This window comes from Carlito syrichta, unplaced genomic scaffold (assembly GCF_000164805.1).
Source record: "Carlito syrichta isolate Samal-C Ts95f unplaced genomic scaffold, Tarsius_syrichta-2.0.1 Scaffold308923, whole genome shotgun sequence".
NCBI classification, from domain to species: domain Eukaryota; kingdom Metazoa; phylum Chordata; class Mammalia; order Primates; family Tarsiidae; genus Carlito; species Carlito syrichta.
Window position 1 is genome coordinate 159,428 of NW_007253019.1, and position 10,566 is coordinate 169,993.

At 40.0% G+C, this 10,566-nt stretch overlaps 1 protein-coding gene across 2 annotated transcripts in view; it reads right to left on the reverse strand.

Annotated features, from left to right (window-relative positions):
* Positions 1 to 383: 383 nt before the first annotated feature.
* Positions 384 to 10,566, reverse strand: part of NAA15 (N(alpha)-acetyltransferase 15, NatA auxiliary subunit) — a 50,763-nt gene continuing 40,580 nt past the window's right edge. The window contains exons 17-19 of one of the 2 annotated variants that reach the window (XM_021716790.1): positions 5,990 to 6,133; positions 4,671 to 4,768; positions 384 to 3,137 (exon numbers count right to left, since the gene is read on the reverse strand). In XM_021716790.1, the coding sequence (XP_021572465.1) occupies positions 2,937 to 3,137; positions 4,671 to 4,768; positions 5,990 to 6,133 (443 nt within the window). In that variant the 3' untranslated portion in view covers positions 384 to 2,936. Of the gene's footprint in view, positions 3,138 to 4,670; positions 4,769 to 5,989; positions 6,137 to 10,566 lie in introns of both variants that reach the window. The other variant, XM_008066441.1, reaches the window with a different exon arrangement.

Consider the following 10,566-nt stretch of genomic DNA (forward strand, 5'->3'; position numbering starts at 1 on the left):
AAGCAGGCAACTGCAATTTCAACATGTCAACATGTCTTAGAAACTTCCAGAAGACTTTCCTGAATTCATCATGACCTACCTGCATCTCGACCAGGCTTTTCTGATTGCCTAACAACCAGTTTTCATTTCACAACTCTAACAGCAATACACACGGAGTCCAAACAATACTGTGAAAAACAAGGGCCTGATAAAGACCCCCAGAAAAGCTATTCACTAATACTGGCATTACTTTTAGCCATGCTATTAGAGATCACACTTTAGTGGTGTGCATAATAAATACAGAAAAATGCTGAAAACGTATGACTCCACTAGTTAATTAAAGCTGAGGAAACTAACCTAGTTAGATTTCAGTTTTGTAATGAGAAATGACAAGAGTAGCTGAATATAAAGAAAAACAAAGAGAACTTTACTTTCCTATGTTAATACAGGCCAAGGGACCCTTTCTTCTCAAAAGGGTCGATAACACCAGTTCTTAGCAATAAACATAAGGCACTTGTTTAGATTACAACATCACTCATTTTTTCCACTTGTTTTTCTAACCCTGTTTTTCCCACAGCATCATTCGAAAATAATAGGATAAAGGAGGCGAATATGAGATGATCCAGTTGACACTATTCGAGCAAGAGGGTACAGTACAGTGTTCTCAGGGGTGATGTCTGGACATACATGAACCCAGTCAAGGTCCTCTGACACCAGACAACGTATCCACTATCAAGTAAACCTGAAAGAAAATAAAAGATTTATTCAATAGTTCCAGTAAAATTGGGTTGGAATACAATATACATGTCAGGAATTCCGCTTCTCACGGGTGGTGTCTGCATCTTAAGAGTTCCGAGTACTTACGGATATTCATTCTAAGACAGTCTACATCATTTGAACATTATCAAGACAGATAGATGAATTTCATTTCAATATACAGTAGCGTTTAAACAAAATTCACACACACATCCCCTGTTGTATGGCTGGTGCCTCCCCAACACCTCGTTTGTGGCAGAGGTAGCACTAGTGTTCTTGCCCGACAAGGAGGACTTCAGCTGCCACTCCCAGGAGAAGTTGAAAAGAAGTTTTGTTTTTTTGCCATCTGTTAAGATGTTCCTGAGACAGGGCCAGTTCATAAAACATAACAAAGCACTGGAGTTCGGTCTGTACTTCTCTCCACACCACTCAACTGTTAGACTGGGATGTGGAATGCAGGTCGTGTACTATGAAAGGCTGGTTTTAGCACAAGGCTCATCAGTAAAAGGTCTTCTGAAATTCCCTTTAGAGCACACTTGCCGCCAACTCAAAGTACCACACAAAGGTCAATGACATATGCAGTTGATTAATTCTACTTTATCTTATTTGCTCAGGTTTTGCAAATGCAATGAGAATCTTAAGCCTGAGACCAGTTCTCAGTGTACAGGGTTAACATGTTAAGGCTCGGTTTCCCAACCAAAATGGCAGTTTTCCTTCCACATTCTGGATGACATTCCTAGTACCCGCACCAGCCTAGCCCTCGAGGACATCTTCAGCAGGAGCCGCACTGTCCCTCATCTGGACCTTCCCTGACACCAGCACGAGCCCCTCCTGAGAAGTCCCATCGGGACGGGCCTCACAGCACGTGGCACTGCCTCTGGTTTGCACCTCTGTTTCCACCTGTGTGTTCTCAGAGAAGCCCAACACATTAGTTGAAATATTCACACAGCTGTTTTTCAAAACAATTTATTGCATCATATTTGGTACCTTATGTTTGACAACAAAAAGGAAATTACATCTGTAACTGCAGGAAAAAGAAGCTGGTCTGTTATTTGGAAAAAAAAAAAAAAACAAAAAAAACAAAAAAAACTTGGGCCCTTGAAAAATTACAAAGTCTTGGGCTTGCCTGAAACGACTGAGCAAGAAATATATTCTTAGAAATGTAGGGCTTCAAGTATTACAAACCTGTGACACTGTGGAAAAATTCCAGAGGTATCTAAACTGCAGCACTTTTTTTCTGCATATCGTGAACAAGGCCTGCTGAGGTTTTTAGCTCTTAGTCTTTTGATCAGTCATAGAATGGTGGTCAGGAGTTCTGCTCTTTAACTTCAAGCCATGGTAGGTTTTCTTTCTTTCACCCTTGGGTGAAAAATTCATGCTTGCTAATTAGTTGGTGCCACATCACAGTGCATTTGGTTCTTGCATTACAGTTTTAACAAGTTTGGCCAAAACAATGCCGAAAGGTTTGCATTGCTGTTTTAGTTCTTCAAGTTTTAGTTAAAATTGAGACTGTTCTAACTGGTTCCTTCCGTTAAAAACTGTGGTACAAGAACACCAAACTGATCATGTACAGTGAATTTTGGAAACACAACAAGCGTATTGAACACCTTCTAGGTTTCTTATAATTTTGCTTGGTATCTATATGTCCCAGTTTCTATAGCATCAAGCATCTGTTGTAGATTTCTCTGTAAATAGTGATTCACATTGCATACTTCCTATGGTCAGAATCAACCCCGTAACAAAATCAGTCAGATGCTAAAGCCCCAACAACTCTTTGTGCTCAGTGAAAGAATCCAGTGCTAAAACAGCATGTATGCTGTCTGAGATATAGTAAAATCTCACAAGACAAATTTAAAGGAATATTTCTGCCACACACCTGCTTTGTTAGCTGTAACAGCCTCCAGATTTTATATAAATTAGTTTAAAAACATGGGTGGGTGGGGAGGAATAGGATAAGGTATCTTTTTTAACCCTTCAATTTTAGCAGCTTTAATTTTTTCAGAAACTGAACCTATATCCTGTAATGTTAGATATTTTATATATACTTTTTCAGCAGGATAAAAAACGTAAAACACTATTTGAAGGCAAGAACATTTACTCCTCTCATTCTGTGTAAGTTAGAGCAATGCAGCAGGTGCGTGACAAAAATATTGTACACTAGATATGGTCCAAAGTCATTCCATTTGCTTGTCTAATGATGTTCAGATCTCATTGGCCAGTTCCTCAGCTTCTGCAGAGCTATCTCCATTGACTGTGATCTTCATGTCCTCTTCATACCCAGGAGGCATGAAAGCCAAGGCGTAAGGGAAAAGCTTATGACAACTTGCTCTATAAATGTCAGCAGCTTCTTTACAGTCTCCTAGGCTACCATCGCACAAAGCGTCCAATACCTCCATACATGTCTAGAGACAGAAAAAGGGCGTGTTACAACTTGATGAAAAAGGAGTTTACTGTGAATTTCTTAGGCATTTCAATACCAACACATTTCCAAAATAAAAAGTAAATGGACATATTTAAGGAAAACAAAACCATTTACTCCTGCATATGCATTCTATGAGAATGTTCTTTAAGGCCTAGTTTAACCATTTCTCAGGAAATGCAAGGTTTAAACAAAAAGATAAACACGGCAAATGTAGCAACAGAACAGGACTGAGGCAAGGCCAGTGAGGTGTAAGGGTACTCTATTTAAAGAGGCACCCAGGCCGGGCTTGGTGGCTCAGCCTGTAATCCCATGCCTTTGGGAGGCTGAGGTGAGTGGATTGCCTGAGCCCGCAGGTTCGAGACCCGCCTGGGCAGCGAGACCTCATCTCTACAATAAAATCAAAAAATCAGCCGGGCGTGGTAGCGCATGCCTGTAATTCCGGCTACTCGGAAGGCTGAGGCGCTCCCAGAAAGGGCATAGCCCAGGCAGCACCTTCAGCCCAGCCCCGCCTGTAGAGTGCATGCACACCTACATTCACAATGTCAGCTACTGCACATGTGATGTGGCTTGTGATTGTTTTGGAGGCTTAGAATCAGCTGCAAAACCAAACATAGCTTCTCAACCTTGTATTCAAACTGAAGAATCCCTATGGCCAGGTCAATAACTAAGCAGCAAAGAGTGTCTCAATCCCGAAATGACAATATGCCAGAGAAATTATTCTGTGAAAATCACGAGTTCTTTCAATCAAATCCTAAGTTGGTCTGCTTCTTATATTTTTAAGTGATTCGTGTCGGACTTGTGTTTCTCATATTTCCATTCTTAATCTTTTTACATAGAAAACACTACTCGGTTTCCAGATACATAAAACCCTACAAATTTTTCCAGGTTACAAAGGACCTTAAATCCAGGTTCTAATCCAACAAGCCCAATTTTCCTTCCTGAAAGTTACTGCTTCATTTGCAATTACGTGACTGTATTAAACTGTCTTTCAGCAAGCACTTTTTAATCTGGCAAATCATAACATGAGGCTGCTGTTCTTTGTTTTTAGACTATAGTTTGTAGCACATCCATATGACCATTAATGCTACTTCACCTCATATTGTATTACAAAATTAGTATTTTTGTTTAGCCCCTGGTAACAAAGGGCTTCACTCTTCACTGAGACCATTGCTTGCTCAGAAATGCACATAAAAGAAATGAAATCCAAAAATAGCAATGGAATGTGTATATGACTTTAGTAAAACATATTTCTGAAAAAGCTGTCCCAAGTTACAGACAAAACTAGTTACTGAATGCCAAGCAACCTGGTATACAAGTGTACACGCACACACACACGCGCGTGCACGCACACATACACACACAGTCCTAGATACATTAAAGATAAGATGTTTCTGACACAGATTCATCATGATTTGAAGAATAGTACACATCAGTAATAAATTCTTTCTTTCGGTGAAAAGAGAAACAAAACTAGTTAGGTGTTCTTACACAGAGATCATGACAAACTTTTTACCTGGAGATTTCTGTTAGTGAGAGATTCATCAAGTGTTGTTGCCAACTCTATAGCTCGCTTCTGACTAGAACGATCTAAATAATACACCATTTTGGCAGCTATGTGAGAGAGAGAAAAAAGATCTGTTTTGTTTCAAGGTAAAATCAACATCTTATTCTCTACCTATTCAAAGATAAGGTGCAAGGCACATGTGCACACAGAATTTGTTTTCAAAAAGCCCAAGAGGGTAGACCCAAAATAGCCAAGTGATTCAAAGTAGAAGGATTAGGTACATGATGTATATCTACTCAATAAAATACAATGTATATGCAAGCATGCACAGTAAAAAAAGACTATGAACAAATACAAATATTCTAGTGATAATTGTCACCGTGTGCTGGGGACCACAGCTAGTCTCCTTTCTAATAATAAGCATAATAATTTAGGGATGAGGAGGACAGCATCTGGCTCGATAGTATGAGTCGAATGCCAAATCCAGGATCCCACAAAGGCATACAAAGCTACCGGGCTTCCTAACCAGGTACCTGAGCAGTACACTAGAAAGCACGACCTTCGTGGCCCCACGAAGTCCAGATTCTGGCTCAATGGCACAGACCTGGCCTTAGGTTTCTCACCAACTGATAAGTTCAGGTGCGTATAGCACAGTCAAGTTTGAATCCCACATAAGCATGAGAAATGGAAGACGCTGGTCACATCTGAGTGAATTTTAAGAGCACAATGATGAAAGAGGGAAAAATAAGAAAGCTCGGCCTACATTTTATGATATGCATTTAAATTCAGTTCTACTTGCTTCCTCGTAATGCCAATGTTGAAACAGAAGAGACACCTGATCTTGATTCACAGTAGGAAATTTGCCCTAACAAATTTAAAAATGTATAGGAAGCATATATATGTGTGTGTGTATACATTTTAAAATTTCTTATATACAAGTATACACACACATATATGTGTGTGTGTGTATATATACATATATACATATATATGTATATATACACACACACACATACTGTTTCTATGAATGTGTATAAATACATATGGAGGGGGAGTTGAAATAGGGTCTCACTATGTTGCCCAGACGGGTCTCAAAACTCGTGGTTTCAAGCAATCCTCTGGCCTCAGCCTCCGGACTAGCTGAGGCTACAGATGTATGCCACCATGCCTGCTTAGAAAGCATATTTAATCTGTTGTTTTCATAGGATTAAAGAGTAACATACACACATTGCCTCTTTTTTGCTGAAAATATGTACCTTGTCACTGACCCATTAAAATAAACGTGGTTGTTTCAGAAGGCTAACAGAGGGGTAAAATGAAGAGATTACCTGATAATCTGTGTGGCAATGAATCAGAATTCCTTTTCAGGAAAGTTTCATTAAAATTCTTTGGATTTGTTGCTCCAAAAAGACGATTCATTTCTTGTTTTAATACTGTTCTAACTGTATCGGGTAAGTCTTTACTTTCACACACTGCTGAATAAATAAAAACAAACTTAGCAGTTAAATAACTCTAATAAAGTTTGGAGGAGTTAAATTATCTACTTGATGAGAACAATGAAACACAGCAATTACAAAGACATGATAAAGCCTACTAATGATTCAACATCTGAAGAAAAGCTTACCCCATATAAATGTAAAGAATATGGTCAGCAGAACAATCTAATGACTGTTCTAAAGGTGTTCAAAAGATTTCATTAGCAGATGACTCATTTCCGGAGAGGAACAGGAAGCAAAATGAATGACAAGAAATGTAGTTTCACAGCCTTTGAAGACCCTAGAGTTGCTCTCCTGACCTTCAGGTCTACAAAGCACCTACCTGGTAAATAATATCACAGCAAACATGCAGTATTGAAGACAACAAGTGTTCCTAACCCTCCCTACCCTTCCATATACCCAAATAAGGAGTATTTGTCAATTTAAAAAACAAATAAGGTTGACTTTTTTGACCTTCATCATGTGAACTGAATTTTCACTATACAACCAACGCCAAAGGACCACCAAAGCATTCTCCTATAACAAATACACAGTAGCCATTCTATTCCCAGGCCTTGCGCTTTGGAGATCAAAGGGGACCTAAATTCCTCTGGATTGAATACAAGCTATGCTTTGTTTCACTGCCATTCTGGTCTAGAGAGTCTGGATCTCTGGAGGCAGACAGATCTCGATATGGATAGCTCATAACTTTGCTGAACCTATTTCTTGATCTATAAAATTGGGGTGACACCTAACCTGGAAGGTTGACAGTAAGGAAAAGCTACTGAGTAAAAGTGCTAATTGCGTAGTATGTATTCAAAAAGTTGCAGTTACTATTTTTGCCACAGTTTGAATACATAAGTAGATTTTCCTCTTAGTTAGGAACTATGATGGCAGCTTTCATATTATGACATCAACCAACTATCTGTATTGTGACAAGTATATATCCCATAATAACAACTTATGTGAAGCAAACGTTTCACAGAACACTTAGTGTGTGGAACGTACGCTGATTATTTTCTACACTATGCTATTTTTACTTTAGGTTTTAAGATGCTGGTAATGACCCATTAATAACTTATTGAATTATCCCACTAGTGGATCATTACCAAGTTTTTAAAAATACTGAACTCTGAGCCAGACTTGGTGGCTCAGCCTGTAATCCCAGCACTTTGGGAAGCCGAGACAAGTAGACGGCCTGAGCCCAGAAGGCTGACGCTGGGGTGGCCGTGAGCATGCCACTGCACTCCAGCTTGGGCGATGGAGTGAGACTCCAACTCAAAAAACCCCCTGAACTCTGAATAGTAAATACCTAAGTGAAATATTGCACACACAATTATTAACAGAATAATTCATTGAGATGCTCTTTGTTGGTTTTTTTCGAGTCGGAATCTCTCTGTTGTCCAGGCTAGAGTGCAGTGGCATGCTCACAGCCACCACAGCCTCAACCTGCTGGCCTCAGGCAATCCTTCTGCGTCAGCCTTCCAAATAACTGGAACCACAGGCAACTGCCATCACGCCTGGCTAATTTTTAGATTTATTATACAGACGAGATCTCACCAAATTGCCCATGATAGTCTCAAACCCCTGGGCTCAGGCAATCCTCTCGCCTTGGCCTCCCAAAGTGCCGAGATTACAGGGATGCGCCACTGCACCTGGCCTCTCTGTTGGTTAAATAGTATTTATCCTATTATCTTATAGAACTGGGTAGTTTAAATAAATGAGCTATTTCTAGTGAAACAATTTAACTGAACCTTCATTATGGTTGTACTTTTTCAACTTGGTTTTGACAATTTAGGAATACTTGATTCTCAGGGGGAAGCAAAAGTAGAGATCAAACAGGAAGAAAATTGTTGCTGATTGCAATAAACATTATCTCAAGAAATATACATCTTCTACAAAATAAAAGTTATTTCCATGGACTTCATTGGTTTGTCTGAAGTGCTTTTGGGACACTTTATATGTAGAAAGTAAATGTTTACTTTGTATTACAGTTGGGTGGAATGGGGGTGTGTTTATGGTTTTCATTACCTTCACTGACTTGTTTTCTTTAAACAATCTCCTAGAAAAATTTTTAAAATGAGCCAGGAGATTCACACCTACAATCCCAGGACTTTGGGAGGCCAAGGTGAGAGGATTGCCTGAGTCCAGGGGTTCGAGACCAGCCTGGGCAACTTGGCGAGACCAAGTCTCTACAATAAATCAAAAAAATTAGCTGGGCATAGTGGTGCATGCCTGTAGTTCCAGCTACTTGGAAGGCTGAGGCAGAAGGATCATCTGAGCCCAGCAGGTCGAGGCTGCGGTGGCTGTGAGCTTGCCACCGCACTTCAGCCTGGGTAACAGAGTGAGACACCAACTCAAAAAAGACCCCCTCAAAATTAAACACTACACACACACACACACACACACACACACACACACACACAGACAACCTCCCAATTTTATTAAATAGCTGCTTCCAAAAACATTTCCTTATTTAGCAAGTCACAAAAGCTTGAGGTCTACTCAGTTTTCTCTTCTAAATCATGTAGACAAGTGTAATTTCCAGGAAAATATCAACTGCCAAAAAAATCTACTGTAGTAATAAAACCTAGAATGTCCAAAGGAATTCTATGCAATGAAACTTGACCTGTACCTTTAAGAAAAAGAGTAACGTCAAATATCACAGATTACTGGGCATGGTGGCTCATGCCTGTAATCCCAGCACTTTGGGACGCAGAGGCGAGAGGATTGCCTGAGCTCACGGGTTCAGGACCAGCCTGGGCTCGTCTCTACAATATTGTCTCTACAATTAAAAAAAAAATTAGTCAGGGGTGGTGGTGCACACCTGAAGTTTCAGCTACTTGGAAGGCTAAAGAGGAAGGATCACCTGAACCCAGTGGATCGAGAGAGCAGTGGCCATGAGAGTGCCGCACTCCAGCCCTGAGGGCAGGGTGAGACTCTGACTCAAAAAAAAAAACAAAAAAAAAAAACCAGCCACAGATTATCACATGACTTATTATTGCTAAAGACTGGCAGGTGGAAAAAAACTAAAAAACCTTTGAAAGTGATAAACTTTACAAAAAAGATTGAGGTCTCAGGAAAGTAAAATATCTCCACTTACTTAATGACCCTTCCATGATGGTGTGATAAGTCTAAGTCTTGTGAATCAGGGAAAAGTGCTGACTGATGGGGAACGGGAAACAAGGACCTTTTTTTTTTTTTTTTGGAGTTGGAGTCTCACTCTGTCGCCCAGACTGGAGTGCAGTGGCCGCTCCCGGCCACCGCAGCCTCGACCCGCTGGGCTCCAAGTAGCCGGAACTACAGGCATGCACTACCACGTCCGGCTGATTTTTTTATTTATTGTAGAGATGAGGTCTCATCAAGTTGCCCAGGCGGGTCTGGAACCTGCGGGCTCAGGCAATTCACTCACCTCAGCCTCCCAAAGGCGCGGGATTACAGGCTGAGTCACTGAGCCCGGCCACAAAGACTTTTTAATGGGGCTTTTGATTGTGTTTTCTGACATCTTAAAACTGAAATACTATTTGGTTCATGTAGATTGGCTTATTTAAGTAATCACCAATGGTTAAAAGATACAATAAAAAGGGGCTGACTCTTAGTAAAAGGACTTGCCCTGAGTTCTCAGGCTAGGTGGTATTGTTAATAATCTGGGTGGAAAATGTTTATTTTGCGTGCCACAGTGACTGCCCACCACTAAGTGATTAACAATCAAGATGGCAGAATAAATGGGAATAGTAATAGCACACAAGGCTTAAATAACAGATGATGTAATTAGTATTAAGCAAGGCTTAAACAATAAAAATAAGTATTTAAAGAAGGTTGGAGAGAGATATGTTAAGTACAGAAAAAAAACTTCTGCAGATAAAAGAAAAATGAGAAAGGTTATGAGTTTCACTGTAGATCAAGGCAGCCAAATAGTGCTAGTTCTAAAAGCATTTTAGAGAACATAAACATCTAAGAAAATAACAAGACAAACTGAACATATAAGTTTCAAGCTTTTACTTAGCACTGACCAGAAATGTAATTTAAGTCCTATAACTTTAAAAAGAAGTCGTTACAACAAACACTATATCTTAACATGGCACATGTATTCCTGAAAAACTACTTCTAAATTAAATATATATATTGTCAAGCACCAAGAGTTTTAGCTAAAGAAACCTCTGCGGTGGAAGGCTGAGGCGGAAGGATCGCCAGAGCCCAGCAGGTTGAGGCTGCGGTGGCTGGGAGTGTGCTACTGCACTCCAGTAAAAAAAAAAAGAAAGAAACCTCTGGGGTATAACAAAGATGGAACTATCTGGGTATCTGTGGTTTCACATATATCCTTATAGTACAGCCCTGTTCTCAACAAGGGCAATGAGCAGTCTACCTAACTTCCTAGAGGGTTTTTTTTTTTTTGAGTTGGAGTCTCACTCTGTCACCCAGACTGGAGT